This window comes from Rhinolophus sinicus, chromosome 2, assembly GCF_057876585.1.
Source record: "Rhinolophus sinicus isolate RSI-liver-muscle chromosome 2, RSI-T2T, whole genome shotgun sequence".
Taxonomy (NCBI): Eukaryota; Metazoa; Chordata; class Mammalia; order Chiroptera; family Rhinolophidae; genus Rhinolophus; species Rhinolophus sinicus.
The window spans coordinates 12,269,621-12,288,573 of NC_142502.1; the positions used below are offsets into that span (position 1 = coordinate 12,269,621).

Sequence of the window (18,953 nt, forward strand, 5' to 3'; positions counted from 1 at the left end):
GCTGGCACTGGCACGTTCCTAGCTGTGACCTCAGCCCATGTAGCGGATAATAGCCTGCCCTTCATTGTGGTACTTGAGATCCTCATTCAGTGCTTGGGAAACCCACCCTCGACCTCAGAAAACAGAGTGGGAACTTGCAGGTTTCTCCTTCCGGCCCAACACACCGACCTGGCACCTCAAGAAGACGTTCTGACCCAGCGTTTGGAGGAGCCGAGTCTCCGGACCCGCACCCCCAACACCACTTTCCGATCTGCTCACTCAACTTCCGGCCTCTGCGAAGACTGAGGTATTTAAATACTTGGCCGGAAGTTCCCTCCGAGGCTTCCGGGAGGCCCTTTAAAACTGGCGCGTGCACTGGGCGGAGCTCGCCAGCTCTCGCCGAACTCTCCAAATTCCGCTCAGTATCGCGAGACTAGCTCTGTTCCAAACTTCCGGTTTTAGTCAGCCTCCGCAGACTCGGCTTAGGGATGCGGTCCCGCCTTCTGTTGAATGTTGCTCGCTGTTTTTGGACTCGTCGGACTATTGGCCCGGCTCGCCGATACGTAAGCTGCGGTACCCCGCAGCTGGAGGAGCTGTTCGCCCGCGGCGGGCCCTTGCGGACCTACCTGGAGCGCCAGGCAGGGTCTGAATCCCAGTTGCAGTTCAGGGGTTCTGAGCTGGTGGCGGTAGCCAAGCTGCTAAGCGAGAAGGAGCAGGAGCTGCAGGAGACCGAGCACTTGCTGCATGGTAAGGGCAGGGCCCAGGGAAGCGGGATTCAAAGCAGATTCTTGACTCTTCGTTTGCCTTTTCCACTAAGCAGCTGGTCGGGTGGCTACACTCTTCCCGAGTTTGAAGCTCTTTACTCAATTGCAGCCTTGTTTGGTTTGGACCAGAGGTCAAAGTATCATGTGCGTTTTGAGCTCATGGTCTCCTGTTTGAGTCTTTGTGTTCCCATGACACAGTGCCCCGCCCCCTTTTACAGAACTTAAGTTCACGTTATGAGTATTCAGGGGCAGATCATTAGCTCACCAACGACAAATAAGGCACTGTCCCTGATAGGGTTTCGAGCAGTGTTTCTCAAAGTGTGGCAAGGGGACCACCTGCAATGGTGTCGAGAGATGCGTGATAAAACCAGACATATATGACTCAGAATCTGAGACTTAGAAACATGTATTTTTGACAAGTTTCCCAAGTCATGAGTGTGCATTCAAATCTGGAAGGGTCCTAAGTTTCTGCCTTTCTATAAGCTCCCAGGGATGCCAGGCTGCTGGTGGTCCATTGGCCACACAGTGAGTAGCACACCTATAGAGTTCACAATCTGGGGAGAGAGAATTAATTATAATACCGCTGAAAAGTGAGAACAGACGTGTGAATAAAGACCTAGGAGAGCAAGGAGAACTTGTTGGAAAGGTCTTGTGCTAGGATAAAGGCCCACCTTTAAAGGATATAATAGTTTCACTTTTATTGATCCTTTACCATACTCCAGACTTTGCTTAGCTTTCTTTAGGTATTAACTCATCCAGTTCACATAACAAACTGAAGTAGGTACTATCAGCCTCATGCGACAGAAGAGCAACCTGAAGCATAATAACTCATCTTAGGATATGCAGCTTTTAAGGAATGGAGTTTTTGGATCCGAATGACTCCAAATCTCATGCTTTTAATCACTGTACTTTGTGTTAACCAAGGGAGAGGAGAGGATGGGGAGTGGCAGGTTGGAACATTTTGTAAGGGGGGGGGTGTCAAATACTAATCTAAAAAGGTTGATCTTATCTTGTTGGCAGAAGGGAGGCTCCAGAAGCTTTTAGATTGGGGAGTGAATGTTAGACATAACTTTGTTGCTCAGGAAACTGGGTTTGTGGTAGTCTAGAAGTCAACCTGCAATGAGAATAAAGATGCCGTGGAAAACAGAAGCTACTGCAGGAGTCTAAGTGAGAGTTAAGGAGAGTCTAAATTAGGTGATTTAATAGAAAAGGCAGATGCCCAGAGTGTAAACATAGGATTAATTAAGGAAAAATCTTTTGGAGAAATATTAAAGTGGTTTCATAGCTTAAGCCAAGTTTGAAGTCCAAATGGATTTAAGGGTTAAGTATTTAAAAAAACTGAACTATAGGGAACTTAACCGAATGTTAGAAAATTGTTGCAGGCAAAATGCAACTCAGTTTAAAAACAATAGAAAATATAATTCAGCAACTCCTGAGTTCTTAATATATGTCAGACACCACTAATTACCAAAAAAAGTATGGAACTACTTTTTAGGAGCTTCTACCTAGTGAAGAAGAGAGATGTTTAGGAAGTAAAAATATAAGTGGGTGTTTATTTTGTTTTAATTTCTGCAATAAAGAGCAGAGTGTTATAAAAAGTAAAAACTGGCATTTAAATGGATTTTGAAGGATAGGCAGAAGGTTGCCAGCTAGTGTAAGAGAAGGGATTGAAGGCACAGGTGACCAGTGAGGATAAAGTATCAAATTGGGAGATACATGGCAGGAGCATAGAGTAGGCGTTGGAGTTGATAATGTAATAAAAACTTGAAACCAGAAGACAGTTAAGAACCTTCCGTGACAGGAACCTGGTAAAGACCATGGGACGTTAGCACAGGTTTTTAAGCAGAGAAGTGACATCTTTTTAAAGAAAGATTAATGTTGGCATCAGTGTTGAGGATGAATTGGAGTATTCTTCAGGGACCCTGGTGGCTGAAATTTAATTAATAGTTTATGTAAATTAAATTGCCCCAGAATTTAGTTCCAATCTCCTTAGACTTACAGAACACTGCATTTCAGAACTTAGAACTATCATCCAGCTCAAATCTTCCAATTTGTTCTTGAGATAAGTGAGACTCACGGAAGTTTGGTGTGTTCCTTTGAGAGATCCTTAGTGTTGAACTAGGGCTACGATTCATTTTTCCTTTTTTTCTGATTCAACACATTTTCCATTTACCCAGATTTCTCTGTACCAAATTCTTGCTAAAATAATTTCCTGCCTTTCCACCAACACTTTCTGTATTTGCTTATCTTAATTTTGCTGCTATCATCTCTCCCTTGAATTAATCCTTTTTTTTCCTTTTTGTGCCCATCCCCAAAATAAACTAAAACAAAAAAAATCATGCTACTACTGTCTTAGTATTTAATCACATAGTGTTTTAGGTTGTTACTCTTTGTGAGTTTTTCTCCCCTAGAAAAATGGAAATGTTGTTCTTGCCAATGCAGTGAAGAATCAAAGATCAGCAAGCTGGTTAGTATGCAAGCAGGGTTTATTAATAATACATGCTCAGAGAAGAGAACTGGCCTAGCCCAGGTGGGCGAGAGAGGCACAGGCCCTATCAGGCCCCCTCCCCTGGTCCTGAGGACTCACATAGTTTGCTGGGTGGGGTGAGGGAGGTACATAATTTGGTGGGAAAAGGTGGTGCAAGCTCTTCCAAGGGAGGGTGTGACCTCCTAAGCCAGGTGGAGGTCTGTTGACTAAGATCCCTATCTTGCTCCAGCCCCCCTCTCCTCATCCCTTGCAAAAACAGACACGTGGCTAGAGGCAGTTAATCAAAATTATTTATGAGGTTTTTCTGTAAACACTATGGACCCCTCCCATCCCTCCTCCATTTTCTAACTTCTACCTAACAGAAAGTAAAACTATCTAAAATCCTGCTTTACATATTATCATCCCCAGTTCCCAGCATAGTTGGTTCTTAATAAATGAGCAAACATACAAACTGATACTTTTTCAGAGTTTGATCTTTCAACAGAGAGCGCAATTTATAATAGCTTTAAAAATGTCCCCTTCTCCTTTCCATAGGTTGCATGTGGTCCATAGGATAGAGGAATGAGAAAGTACATTTGTAAGGTAAAAATGAAACCTCAAAGATGAAATAAGAATTAGGATAAAGCCCGAGAGAGAGGAGTACTTCATGTAAACATTCTGTAAACATTAGGTAGGGTCTAAATATTTGGGTGGATACTTCATATTAATGTTTACGAAGAATAAGTAACTTTCTGCTTTTTAATTCAGTTTTGGTTTAACTGATGGAAGCTTTTGTTCCCCTTCTGGTCTGAGTAGCTCAGTGCATTTATTTGTTGTACTGTCTAAAACTAAAAGCATATTTATTAATATGAATATTTCATGAAGGTAGAATTACAGAAAAAGTTTAATAGCTTATATTTTTGTTTAGAGATTCTTTTTAAATTTTATTTATGCTTCTGTCATCAGAGAAGTTTTTTTTTTTAAAGCTACATGCTTATGAAAACTAATGCATCAGATGCTATTTCTAATTAATGGTAATTATGAAAAGAAAGACATTTTATTTTTCCCTTCAGCTACAATAACAATAAAACTATGACTTTGAATTCTATTGACAATTTAACACTAAGGCAAACTTAACCTTCTGCCTTTGTTTCTTAGATGAAAATGAAGACTTAAGGAAACTTGCCGAGAATGAAATAACCTCGTGTCAAAAAGAAATAGCTCAATTGAAGCATCAGGTACAGTAGTTGTGCAAATAAAGCATTAGTTCTATTCTTAATAAACTTTATTAGAAGTTGATCAAAACAATGTAAGACTTACTAACCAACTTGTTAGTATTTAGAATTATAAACCGGTCTTTAAAGCAGGACAAAGCATACTCCCTGTGGTCCTTTTGTATCATGCTGAAAGGATTATACTGCTCTGATACAAGGATGAATGTCACATTAATAGGATTTGCCAACGTCAATGAAATAATTGGTATTCTATATCCCTCTTGGCTTTCTGAGATGAGGGTGGGGGTAGAAAATAAGTAGAAGAGATTATGAGGTGATGGTAGATTGTGAGTTTGACAACAGGAATGTTGTTTCATCTTTGTGTCTCTTGCACTATTAGAGTAGGCCCTCAAAAGTTTCAGAACTGAATTGTATTGCTTTGGTTTTATATCTGTGAGAATTGAAGGAGAACGAATAGGAATTAAATGAAGAGTAATCATTACACAAAATTTGAAGAACTATTCTTTGCTAATTCTGTAAGGCAGAGCTTACAAGTTTATAGCAGTTACCTCGGGTGATATAAGCTAAAGAACATGGTAAGGTGAGGAAGAAGCCCAGAAAGGGGGTGGCTTAATTTAGAGAGTCTCTTCTCTAGCCAAATGTGGAACTCATGAAAAATGAATGTCTCCAGCGTGTACTCCAGATGGAAAGTTCCATTATAGCGTGAAAAGTCTCATGCAACTTGCCTTCTACCCATTTTCTAATTTGTGTGTGTGTGTGTGTGTGTGTGTGTGTGTGTGTGTGTGTGTGTGAAATAGAGGGACATATGTATTAAAGGTTTCTGTGAATTGGCTAGTAATTAACAAACAAGTTTAAATCCTATCATTTGCTAATTCAAGATTTGAATGATGATCATGTTGTATCCACATAGAGATGGAAAAGTAGTAACTACAGCTCCCAACCACCATAAAGTGTGATTATTTCAGTATTCAGTTAGACTTGGGTTCAAATTCTAGCACTTCTACTTTCTAGCTTTATGATATTGGGCAACTAGATTACTTACCTAAACTTTATCGTGGTTTTCACATCTTATGGTGGAACTGTTAACAACAGTACCTTCCCAAGACTGTTTTAAGAATTAAAGTAGGTACAGTGCTTAGCAGAGTGCCTGTCATATATTAAAGAACCAGTAAATGTTGGTAGCTTTTACTATTTAACTCACCTAATCTATGAGGCTTTTATCTATGTCCCCTTCCTTAGTACATACTAAAGTGTGAAATATATCACTGTAATGGAAGAAAGACTGAACTAGGCACAAGGATTTGAGTTCTTATACCTGCTGTGCCAGTAACTAACACTTTGCCCTTTAATAAGTCACTTAACCTCTGTTAACCTCATTTTCCTTGACATATAAAATGAGGGAATTGGACCAGATCATTCTCTAAAGGCCTTTTCAGTTCCAAAATTGCTAGTTTTTCTTCCACTTTAAAGAAGCTTAAAAAAATACAACTATAATTTGGGTGCCTTTAATTCTTTTTTCTTCCTGCCACACTCGACTGTAAATTTCCAAATGATAGAGTTAGAATCTTCTTTTGCATTGTACACACAACATAGTGTCCTACTCACAGCAAATATTTAATTGAACAGAGAACGGATGTAAAGTATACAGAAACACCAAAAGAAACAAACCTGTTTTAGCTGAACCTTACAGCAGTTGTAATATAGCTGTGACATTGGTATGTTTTAGAAATTATACGTGTATAGTTCTAATTGACAGGATGGTTGAACGGTAATCACAATATTAAATTTGCTTAGAGAAACTAAGTAAATTAAATATTTAAAATCCTGCATGTAATCATTTAGCGCTTTTTTAAGTTTTAAATAATTCTCAATTATAGGAGGGGGTGATATTTTTTTATTTACAGATTATCTTACTTTTGGTTCCCTCAGAAGAAACAGATGAAAGTGATTTGATCCTGGAGGTCACTGCAGGAGTTGGGGGTCAGGAAGCAATGTTGTTCACAGCAGAGATGTTTGATATGTATCAGCAATACGCTGCATTTAAAAGATGGCATTTTGAAACCCTGGAATATTTTCCAAGTGAAATAGGTCAGTAAAATTTGTTTTGGGAAAGGGTAGATTTAATTTATCTATGTGTGTCCTAGGAAAAGGGGATGGAAAGACCATGACTAGGCTTTAGAATTTATTTGTGAGGATGCGTATTTTTGTGCTCATCATTTACTTAATAATTTTGAATGCAAGTATACCAGTTTTGAAATGGTATATTTCAATACTAACCATTGACTAATGGTCTTTTAAATGGTCTTTTAGACATGTTATTGAATCAAGTCATTAACACCATAAATGCTTAATGTTTAGTAATTGTAAGCAATAAAGATACTAAGTATTGCAACACTGAATATCTAGTATTAAAGCAGTGGCTATCATAGACTTGTTTTCAATGTATTTTACATCTATAGATGGTTTTGTAGCTCTTTTCAATATACTTCAAGATGGTAGAAGTGATTGTCAATTGTTTGTAAATGGCAAAAGTAATAAAATAATTCTATTTTCCCAATATGTCCAAGGTGGCCTTAGACATGCATCTGCCAGCATTGGGGGTTCAGAAGCCTACAAACACATGAAATTTGAGGGAGGTGTGCACCGAGTACAAAGAGTGCCAAAGACAGAGAAGCAAGGCCGCATCCATACTAGCACCATGACTGTAGCAATATTACCCCAGCCGACGGAGGTAAGGCAGCACAGTCCCCTGCGTGGGATCCTGGGCTCAGCACAGTGCATGCCCCCAGAGTAACACTCACTTTACTGAATTGAGTATCTCCTTTTCTTATCATTTGGGCTTCATCATATAGTTTCAGTTAATTTTGAGAATATAGTGTCTCAGTCTAAAAAGTACAATTTTGTAATAGATGGTAAGAATTAAGGATGTACAAATGATGTAATCTTGCATTGTCTATTTATTCATTTTTCTCCACCACTAAGCTTTGAGACCATCTCTACAGGAGAAACAATATTAACCTACTTTAAATAGGGTTTAAGACTGATTCCCTTTATAATGACTTTTGCTTCATGTGACTGGTTCCAGAATTAATAGCAAGAATCCTGTTTTAACAAGGTGACTACTTAACAGAATAGCTATTTCATAACCCAATCACACTAAAATGGAAACATATTGTTACAGTTCACAATGAGTGTATTTTAGTCTCACAAAGCAAGTTCTGTCTAAATAATATTTGTAAAATAATTTAGTTGGGAAGTTCAGTTTTGTTTATAGCCCTTCTGCTGAAACGTGATAGAACATATTTGACTGGTCTTTCAGGGTAAAGTATGAATGATTTGAGGAGAAAGAAGTTTAATTGAGGGCTTCTCTTTATTAATTGTGGGGAAATGTGCTGTTTGACTCTCTAGCAGGAGCCAGACCTAGGTATAGTACTTTGGTTTAAGCATCTTCCATGGAAATGGATGAAGGGAGTTTTCCGGAAAAGATGGAGACTGAGGTCTATATATCATCTCATTTAATTTTTCCGGCCACACAGGGAGACAAGGAGGGCCTATGAATGGTAAGAGTCCTGCCGACAGCGTTGTGGACATGTCACAGAGTGGTCCGTAGTTGTTCATGAAACAAAGCTTTTTAAATCCAGTGCTTTCCATGGTGACTCCCAGGACAGAGCATTATCCTAACATCAGATCCTAGTGTTTATGGATTGAGCTTTACCTTTGATTTTCTGGCTTTGCTACTTCCATTTGTCTCTCTTTTGCCTCCAAATATGTTTTAAGTCCTCCTTTAATTAAAATTAAACAAAATAAGCCTTTCCCATAGTTCTTTAACTTGCATTGTTTTTTCCACTGCTAAGGTACTTTTGCCCTCAGAAATATTCCACAAATCTCATTTTATTTTGTATATTTACAGTTCTAATAATAACTAAGTTTTATTCATTTGGTAAGAAGAGGGTAATTTACATAGAAGTCCAGTATTTGAGGGTTAGGGTTTGTTTTTGTTCTGTTGTATTTTAATCTGCTACTTCTCCAAACAGAAAAGTTTAAAAAATGGTATCCTTCTAACTACTATTGATTCTTAACATTAAACCTTCTGTATTTTACATGAATTGTATACATAACATGTATTTGTAGGTATAAAAGGATAGTTTCTGCCTTTGGATAGTTCATACATATAATCTTTTTAAATCCCAACTTTCCCTCTCATGTGTAGATTAATCTGGTGATTAATCCTAAAGATTTGCGAATTGACACTAAACGAGCCAGTGGAGCTGGAGGGCAGCACGTCAACACCACAGACAGTGCTGTCCGGATAGTTCATCTTCCAACAGGTATGTGCTTATTTACTCAACATAAAACATTGAAGAAAAATCAAATTCTGAATGACTCAACTAATTTTCCATTGAAATAGCTCCCCAATTACCAAAGGGATATATACTACTAAGGACTATTATTAGATACCTGATTTACTTAGAATCCTTAGCTGAAACTCTGCAAGATAATTGTAAAGCCAGGAAGATAGAGGGATCTAAACCCAGGGCATTTCTGTATTAGTGACTATGAAGAGGTGTGGCTTGTCCTTCCAGGTAGCTTTCTGAAGTTTATACTTAGTACTATCACTATTTAAGAAAAAAAAAATCTTAACAGTGAAGTTATTATCATGGGTTCTTTATCAGCAGATGCTCTACATCACTAGATTTTAGCCTTTTTTTGAAGGGAGAAGGACATGGTCTCCTTTGAGAAAATGAAAGCTTGGACCTGCTACCCAGAAATATGCTTACATGTAAGATTTTGCATATAATTTCAAGGGCTTCATCCCATTAAATTCACCCACAGACCTCCAGGGGTCTGATTCTAGATAATTAGGCAACAGAGCTATATGAGGTCTGATCAGAAAATACATGAATGTTTAAATTTTAAAAAAATATTTTACCGTAAAAGACACATTGCCATTAATCCCCCTCAAAACTATTCTCCCTTGCTTCGAACACACTTATCCCATTATTCTTGCCACTTTCTAAAGCAGTTCTTGAAGTCCTCTTTCATGAGTGTCTTTAGTTGTACTCTCGTGGCTGCCTTGATGTCCTGAATCAATTCAAAACATTTACCTTTTATGGTCATTTTAACTTTGGGGAAGAGCCAAAAGTCACACGGTGCCAGATACAGTGAATAAGGTGGTTGAGGACACACTGTAATCTTTTTCGACAGAAGTTGCCATACCAGAAGTGATGTGTGACACGGAGTGTTGTCATGATGGAGGATGAAATAGAGACAGTAAAGAGGACTTCCAGAACTGCTTCAGAAAGTGGCAAGAACAATGGGATAAGTGTGTTCTAAGAGAGAGGGAGTATTTTGAGGGGGATTAAAGGCAATGTGTCTTTTACTGTAATAAATTTTTTAAACATTCACCATATATTTTGATCACACCTCGTATGTAAATATTTCTTAAGACTTCAGTATACTATCAGGTAGAACTATATGTTTTACAAGTGTTACTGCAGTGATTTTCATGTGATAAAGACCAGATGGATAGCAGACCTCAGTTATCTAGAAAGAATACAAGAATCCCTTACAATGACTGATCACAAATAGACATAATTCCCACTGATCAGTAGGGATTGATGGGAGTGATGTATTGATGTTCTTTTTTTAAATATGAGGAAATCCTCATGTTAAACTTTAAAAGGATGTCTTGTGTTACACATAGTATATAAATAATGGAAAAAAAGGATGGGAATCCTCAAAAACATTAATAGTGATTGTCTCTGGTACGGAATAACTTTTTTAATATTTCTATTTCTATGATGAGCAGTTATTACTTTTGAAAAAAATCATGGTTGCTAGCTGAGGGTACGGCAGCGCAATCCATAATAAATGAGTAATGCTCATTGTTTAGTACGTAGGCCTTCAATACTGAAATACTTTGCACTATAGCTCCAACTTAACTTACCGAGTTATCAGAAAACTCAAAATTTGTTCACTTTATAGTCTTTTATATTAGAGTCCTATTTTTTCCTCCTCGTAAAGGAAGAAGAAAAAGGATGAGAAGGAAAAGGAGTACTCTTTGATAATAAATGAAGATTTTAAAATGAAAACTCTTTAATTCTTATAACACTATTTAGGTGTTGTTTCCGAATGTCAACAAGAGAGATCTCAACTGAAAAATAGAGAGATGGCTATGAAAAAGTTACGTGCAAAACTGTACAGCATGCGCCTAGAAGAAGAAACAAGTAAAAGATACAGTGCTAGAAAGATTCAGGTAAAACTGAATTGAAAACAGTGCTTCTAAAGGATAAATATTTTCAAATAACCCAGTTTGGATGTGTTAAAGTTGTTCCAATGTTTTTGTCAAAATAAGAAAACAATTCAAGTAGCTCAACCAAGAACTATACTTGTTTTATAAAAATCTTACACCTCTGCTCTGTTTTCTACATCCAAGGGCATTTTTCTCAGATGTCTAAAAAAAAGGCATATTGGTGTCTCCATTCTGAAAACTATGGAAAAGGGAAAGCAAACTGAACTTTCTTCCTGTTTGATATTTAATTTTGTAACTGAAAACCCCTTTTATTAACTCCGTATTATGGGAAACTCATCACTTTGTCATCACTAAAGATGACTAAATGAATTCACAGAGATTATATATAGTATTTAGTTGCCCTTTGAGTATCAACTCTGTCCCAGGCTGTAATGCATACATCACTGTGTAGTCGGTCTTATTTGTCTGTATTTTACAGATGGGGAGACTAAAGTTTAGAGTTGAAATAAATTGCCTGAAGTCACAGAGCACTGAAATGGCAGAGAGCATTCAAATACTACTAATCTGTCTGACTTTAAAGCCCATAATCCTTTTTATCTGTCATGTTCTCATTGTTATTTGAGGATTCACAATGTTTAAAACTTGGTTCTTAAATTGTATTTCAATTATAAAGCAAGAGCTTAATCTCCAGGTAAGTTAAATTTGTATGTTTAGTTGCCCTGAATCTAACTGTATTTTGTATCTTTTGTATATATATAGATTGGAACTAAAGGAAGGTCAGAGAAAATAAGGACATACAATTTTCCACAGAACCGAGTCACAGATCACAGAATAAACAAGTCACTTCATGATCTTGAAACTTTCATGCAAGGAGAGTATCTACTGGATGAACTTGTACAGTCATTGAAAGATTATGCTGATTATGAATCTTTAGTAGAAATTATTTCCCGAAAACTTTAAATTGATTTGTTATTAAAGACTGATAGCTTATGAAAATTCTACTACAATCACATTGTGTGTAAATATTAACCGGTATTCTCTTAAAAAATATGAGTTGTGCTCGCTTCAGCAGCACATATACTAAAAAATATGAGTTAACACAGTTGGAAATAATATGCATATTTTTAAGACATAGATAATTTATGTAAGTCTTCCCTCAATGTATTAGTAAAAAACATACATACAATATAACCATGACTCTGGTTGTATATTTTGGACCCTTCCTTACAAGAGGTAGACAAAGGAAAATCATCCTTTGTTGTATGTAAAATATTTAATGAATGATCAAAAATTTGGTTTAACTCTATTATGAAACACTTCAAACATAAATAGTAGAAATATGATAGTAAATATTATATTGATCAAGGTCTAGTCAGGAGACAGAAACGATTAATTTGAATGGGGGTAATTTTGATATAAAGAATGTTTAGCTGATAATGGGATTAGCTGTTGGGGAGAACTCTAATACACTAGGACTGAGAGAGTATGGAAGCAAAGAACACCCTTAGAAGGGGCTTGTTTTCCCCCAAGGTGGAGAGTCAGGCCTAAAGAGAGGGTATGGCTGCAGCCTACTTGATGACAGAAAAGTTCCCTGGGCTGTCCTGGTCCAGAACTGGTCTGCAGCTGGCAGGTCAGGCCTTGCAAACAGAGAACCTGAAATCCTCAGAGACTGGTAAGCAAGAAGCCTCCCACCAGGGTGTCAGCAAAAGTTGCTAGAGGGTAACATCAGTAGGTGTCTGCATTAATCAGTGTTCTCCAGACAGAAAGAACCAATAGGTTGTGTGGAGACAGAGAGATATTTATTATGAGGAATTGGCTCATGTGATTACCGAGGTTAGCAAGTCCAAAATCTGCAGTGTGGCCAGCAGTCTGGAGAGCCAGGAGAGCCAATGCTGTGGCTGCAGTCTGAAAGCAGTCTGCTGGCGAATTCTCTTGCTCAGGGGAGGCCAGTCATTTTGCTGTTTTTAGGCCTTCGACTGCCGGGATGAGGCCCATCCCATTACAGAGGACTACATAAATTCTGCTTTACTCGGGGTTCACTGATTTAAGTGTTAATCTTATCCAAAAAAACACTTCGAGAAACACCCAGAGTAATTCTAACTAAATATCTAGGCAGCCTGTGGTCCAGCCAAGTTGACACAAAATTATGATGTCATTTAACTTGTTCCTCAAGTCACAATATTTCCTACAAACTGGAAGTTAGAGCTTAAGACTCAGCAAGTTTTACATACTCCCTTCCCATTTTGGGGAAAATGACAGCATTGTTGCCATTAAAATACACAAGTCAGGTTTGAATGCTCTGATGCGCTGAGATGCATTAGATTCTCTGCAAAATATTGACAGATAAGACAAATGAATTCACCTTTGTGAATTGAGAATTTACAGTTGAAAGTGAGCTTAAAGCTGAATCATTAACAATCTTATATCAATGTTTTTGTGTTACACGATTTCAAAGAAATTATTTGCTCCTGTTTCCATGGAAATCCTGGTTATGATGAGCTCTTTTCTGAGAAGACTAACTGCAGTGAATTAAGCCTGAAAGGAAAGGAAAGCCCAGGGATGTTTGCTTGAAGCTGCACAGCTGTAAAAAGACCTCTTCATGTTGAGAACCACAGTGTATAAAGAAGTGTGTTTGATAAATAGACACCCCAAATTTCCTTTTTGATATGTGCACTAGAATAGTAATAAATTCAACCTGTTAAACTACAAAACAAAACAAAAACCTGTAGGACACGTCAGTTATTCCATAAAGAGAAAAGCTGGAAATGCTGTGTCAATTTTTCAAAAACATGGTAAACTAAGGAGTATAATTATAACAGCTCTACCTAGTAGAAAATGAATAAATGTTAAATGTATGGTAGTTACAAGGTAAGATTTCCAGAGCAAACAATTTCACTACTGAGGTTATATGATTAAAATGTTAAAGAATTAGGAGACACTTAGTTAACTCCCAAAATTGCACTTTTCTGTATTTGTTAGAAATTAACAGAATGAATTCTTATGAGCATATGTACTACATAAATTCCAAACTAGATTATTGTCGTATAATGGGTTTCCTCCTTATAGCAAACTTTATTAGCCATATTTCCTTAAAAGCCCCAGCCTGTGCTAATTTTCAGAGTGGTTTTATATTAATTTGTTATTAATACGTCAGAGGCTTTTAATTTGAAGAGACTCCCTCTCCCTATAATATTCTGCACTTGCAAGGCACGCTACCTTCTCAAGAACAGTTGATGAAGGCAGTTTCAGAGGCCTGTGCAACTCAAGATACACAGCAAGACATGTTCATTAATCCCGTTGTCTGCATAAGGCCCAATGCAGATCTGTGTCTCCCAGTTTTATCAATTTCCTCTTGGGTCTTTCAGTTTCCCTTTTGAATGTAAGGGATATACCTATGGGTTATTAAATATTACAATGTAGCATTAATTTTTCTTTGCCTCTTCTAATAGGTTATAATTAGAAAAGTTGGACTGAGATTGTGAAGGGTCTCGAATGTTGGATTCATTCTAAATAAGGGAGAGATTGTAAAAAAGTTGACTTAATTTCCTTCCACCCTCTCCACTCCCTCACTCCCTGCCACAAAGAGAAAAGTGAGAAAGCTGCACTAATGAAGGTGGAAAAGCTTTGATCCATTTTTAAACTTATTGCCCATTAGAACATCATAGTTGGTTAGAAAAAAATTGTAACGCCTAGCTAATTTCAATATAAATTTAAGATATGTATCAGTAGGTGTATCATGAACACATGCAGAGTAACTGCCAAATTCTGGTCTGTGAACTGACATTGTCTCCCACTTCACACATCAATCTAAATGAGTTATTCCTACATGACCATATGTAATCTTTGGAACCCAGGAAATGGTAAGGGTAAAGCAATATAATTTGCATGAAGCCTATTGGGACCCCACGTCTAACCTTTTAAGGGCCTTGGAATTTTTTAACAATGCATCTACACAGCTATCTTAATTATAAACCATGCATCATCACTCCTACCTGCTTATGCTGCCTTGTCTGCTTAGAAAACACTCCATTTACCTGTGCAGACAGATGTCAAGGTCCAACTTAAATGGCACCTTAGTCCCTAAGCAGAATTAACTGCTCTTCATCGGCATTCCATGTTGCTTTACCATACCTGTATGACAAGGTAATAAACTCTCAAGATTGTGTGCTTAATAAGGAAATGGGAAAGGGTAGGTTAGGAAATAGCATAAACTCATATTGCTAGACCTTTCACACTATTTCATTAATGGACAAAATTGTGTAATCTTCATTCTTGTCTCAAGACCTAACATCAAGCTATAATAGTTATTAACTAAATAGATGTATAAAATGCAGTTACAGCTGAAGTTTTAGTCTAGAAATCTGGTGCATTGTTCAGAAAGAACCACAACTAAACTTAATTTCAAAATGGCCTACACCAGTCAATCAAACCTCATTCAACTAGAACGGCAATTTTGAAGATTGTATAAACAGATAATCACTATGTTTAAAACGAAACTTGTCAGATTTCCTCTACAAGCCATTTCTCACTGTGTGATCTAAATTTCTTTAATGGCACTACCATTCTCTCCCTCTCTCAAATTTAAAACGTGGCCACCTTTGTTTCCTCTTCCTCACATGCAGTTTATTGCTAAATTCTACTCTCCTACAAAACACTAATCCTTTGATTCCATTACCATTACTCTTGTCCAGAATTCTCTCATGAACTACTTTAACAGTCCCGACTCCTCCCTGTATCCTTTCTGTCCGCTAATTCAGGTTACATATCCATAACTGCCAGATTCATTTTCCTAAAAAGCAATGCTCTGACCTTCCTTGTCACTCCTTTGCTCAACAGCTTAAAAGGTTCCCATTGCCTCCCAAATAAAACATTTAAGTGTGCATCGAATACATCTGTATCTGTATCCAGCATTATTCCATATTAGCCCATTCTACAAACCACCCCCTACCTAAAATTACATAATTTTTCCTGATAAAGCACCTGCATTTAAGCTTCTTCCCCCCATTTTGTTCCATATGCCATGGAAGGTCTCCCTCTTCTCCAGTCCCTCAAAAGACATCCTGTACAGTAGTGGTTCTCATCTATAGGCAATCTTGCCCCCTTCCCCCTCCAAGGACATCTAAAAATGGAGATAGTTGTCACAACTAGAAGGGGGGAGTTAGAGGCTAAGAATGCTGCTAAATGCCCCACAATGCACAGGACAGCCACCCACAACAAAGTATCTGGCCTGAAATATCAACAGTGTTGAGGTTGAGAAGACATGTCCCATAGATGATTCACTTATCCTGGCATACGGAACTACCTCCTCTGTTCTATAAAAAGTCCTACTGTAACTAGAGGTATTTGACTACCCAGTGTTCCATTATAGTTATATTTTATACACCTTATCTCCTCCCCCTTAAGCCCCATGATGACTCAAAAATTAATTACTGAGCATTTTATGTCTATTAGTTGGCAGGCCCAGATAGTGAGCACAAGGGCAAGTAACCATGTACCACTTATTTTTCATACACTTCTCGATGTCTTAAAAGTTTTAGGCAATTAGAATTTCTTGAAAGAATGAGGACAATTCTCTCAGTACTTCATTTTGCACCTAAAAACTCAACAATTCTGATTGATAATGATTTGCAGGAAAAAAAAAAAAGGTGTATCTCGTGACATCTAGTAAAATTCAGAACGGCCCTTTCTAAGATTCTCACTAATGAAATTAACAGGTGTTCAATAACCTACTGAACAAGTTATCAGTTAAAAATACTATTTCATCATAATTAAAGCTTTAGCAGTTAAAAATCAATATTAACTTAAAATAATGGAAAAAGATTGACAAACTACTCCAACATGCAATAAAACATGCTTGACTCTTTATTTTACCTGTATTACTACAGTAATTTTGATTTTTCCAATAATATATCTTAACCTTTTTCTGAAATAAATACCTGCTGGGGAATACTTTTTAAGCTGTGGTTAAGATCCAAAGTTGCAATGCAGGTGCTCAACTAATTTAGTGAGAACCTCTCCTCCCCTCAAATTTCATATATTTGCATCCAAAAATAAAAGAGGTAAATAAAGATGGTCTCTAATGTCAAACAGTAATGTGAAAATGTCCTATAAACAATCAGGCCTCCCGCAAATATTATTAACCCTTCGTATAATATAGAGCAAAGTACATGGTCTCCTACAGATGGGTCGGAGTTTTTGCTTACTAGCTGTGTGGTTCTGTGGGAATTAATTAACTTATACTTCTAAGAACAATCATAAAATGAAAATAATGTTAGAGCTACCGTGAGAAGTAAAGGCTAACATTTCTAAAGTACATAGTAGATAAAAAGCTACTATAGTTTCAATATTTATTCAACAAATCACTCCCTTGCTAAAAATCCCTCCAAAAGCTACCCATTGCAATCAAAAGAAACTCTACATATACACCAACAAAGTCCTACAGGATCTAGCTTCTACCTCTACGACCTCTTTTCCTACTGTGTTCCTTGCTCAGTGCACTCTAAACATCCTTCAAGCCCTGGACAAGCCAAGCACTTGGTCCCTCGTTCTACCTATTAAGTAGATCTTTGCAATGTTGGCTCAACATTCAGATCTTGGTCCAAAACCTCAAAAGCCTTCCTGACTACCCAGTCATTAATCGATAGCCCTACTGTCCAGTCGCTACCCAATTACATTGTTTTACAGTCCTCTTTCATTTACTGAAATTAATGGCCATTTCCCACTGGAATGTAAGCTCCCTGAAGGACAGAACTTTAATCTTTTCAACTGTGTCTCCAGGACCTACCATCAGGGCAGGCTAAGGCAAGTGAGACACATGACTAAGGTGCAAAATTTAAGGAGGTGCCCAAAATTTCAGTAATCAAGAAAATGACTAATGCAACATTCTACAAGATAAAAATTAATGCAAAAAAAAATATGAACCAATTATCAAAATTTGACAGAGGTGGGATCCACCCAGTACTTGCAGGATTCATCCTAATCCCTACCCACCCTGATCCAGGCCCTGCCTCACCCAGGACTTGCCACGGAATTAACTAAGCGCTTATCATAAGCCAAGTATTCACTCTGCCTGCGGCTACAGAAAAGCAAAAATAAAATTGAAAAGGTAAAACTGCAAAACAGGAATTCGGACTTTTAGAGCTTGTACGCTGTGGCTTCACTGCGCTATGGCCAACAGCAGAGTCCAGGGAATTCATTGTCACCAGTTCAGCGCACAAAGAGTGAAAAGTTCAGCGTAACTAATAATAGTACGGTACAATCCATCATCGAAACCTTTACAATTAATACTTCCACCCATTCCTCCATTACTAGAAAATCATTCCGTTAGCCAGGGGCCTCCAGCCACAGGGGTAGGAATTGAAACTCCCAAGGTAGGAAATTTTATTTATTTTGGAGCAGGATTACTGTTCCTTGCATTTGGTCCTTCAAGGAAAGACTCAGTTGTGATAGACTTGTGGTTGAAAATAATAAATACGCTTACAAGAAAGATGTCCCTCTCCGTCCCACCCTCACCCACGCGGAAGGACCCAGGAAGCCGTGGTTCCAGGTGTCCCGCCACAGCATCTGCAGGACCAAGTAAACGCGCGCCAGGAACGCGCGCACCACCGCCGCGCTCGCTTCCCTCTTAAACGCGGGGGACCCCAGTGCGCAAGCGCCAACCCGCCAACTCTGTGCTGCCCGCCAAAAGCGCGTGCGCAACAGCATTGGACAAGGAGTGTACGAGGTAGAGACGAGCGCGCCTAAATCCTAGAGAGGCGGGCTGTGTAGGACTGGGGGGAGGGTTCGTCTTCCGGAAAGTCTGCATTCCCGGACCACCAGAGTCGCCGCTCACCAATCTCCCGCATTTGAGATGATCGGACAAAGTCGTCTACCCTTTGTACCCATCGGAGATCTTCAAACAGAAGCCGGAGTTGCCTTCAGGATGAAATCAGAACTTGCAGAAGTCCGATTCCTACAGCCGAAGGATGCCAGGCGGGTGGGCGCATGCGTGGTAGGCTCCCTCCACATGGCGGCCGGGCAGCAGCCACCCCGCGCTCCGAGGCCCTCCTTCGGCCCCGCCCCCGGCTTCAGCATCCTTCCGGACGCCGGGTGCCGGTCAGAAGGAAGGAGGTTGGGCCTTGCGGCTGGCCCCGCCTCAGCAGCCTCCAATTGGGCTTCGGTGAGGGCGCCCCCTCCTACCGCCTTTCCATTGGAGCGCGCGTCCGAGAGACGCGTCCCATTGGACCGTGCGGATTTGGGCACCAAATTCAAAGATT

The 18,953-nt window shown here is 38.6% G+C and overlaps 1 protein-coding gene across 2 annotated transcripts; it reads left to right on the top strand.

Annotated features, from left to right (window-relative positions):
• Positions 1-395: 395 nt before the first annotated feature.
• Positions 396-11,889, top strand: MTRF1L (mitochondrial translation release factor 1 like). Of its 2 annotated transcripts, XM_019749261.3 has the most exons (7): positions 396-726; positions 4,369-4,448; positions 6,350-6,533; positions 7,013-7,176; positions 8,656-8,773; positions 10,565-10,701; positions 11,458-11,889. In XM_019749261.3, exons 1-7 carry the CDS (start codon positions 468-470, stop codon positions 11,656-11,658), a joined length of 1,143 nt encoding a protein of 380 aa, XP_019604820.3. In that variant the 5' UTR covers positions 396-467; the 3' UTR covers positions 11,659-11,889. The 2 variants fall into 2 exon arrangements, with proteins under 2 accessions (XP_019604820.3, XP_019604821.1); XM_019749262.3 differs by lacking the exon at positions 396-726 and having other exon boundaries at positions 6,375-6,533.
• Positions 11,890-18,953: the final 7,064 nt, after the last annotated feature.

Excerpts from the sequence above, each read along its gene's own strand:
- MTRF1L (XM_019749261.3), top strand. The coding sequence starts at position 468 with ATGCGGTCCCGCCTTCTGTTGAATGTTGCTCGCTGTTTTTGGACTCGT. Across the intron at positions 4,449-6,349 it reads TAGCTCAATTGAAGCATCAG|ATTATCTTACTTTTGGTTCC; the intron begins GTACAGTAGTTG and ends TTTTATTTACAG. Across the intron at positions 10,702-11,457 it reads ACAGTGCTAGAAAGATTCAG|ATTGGAACTAAAGGAAGGTC; the intron begins GTAAAACTGAAT and ends GTATATATATAG.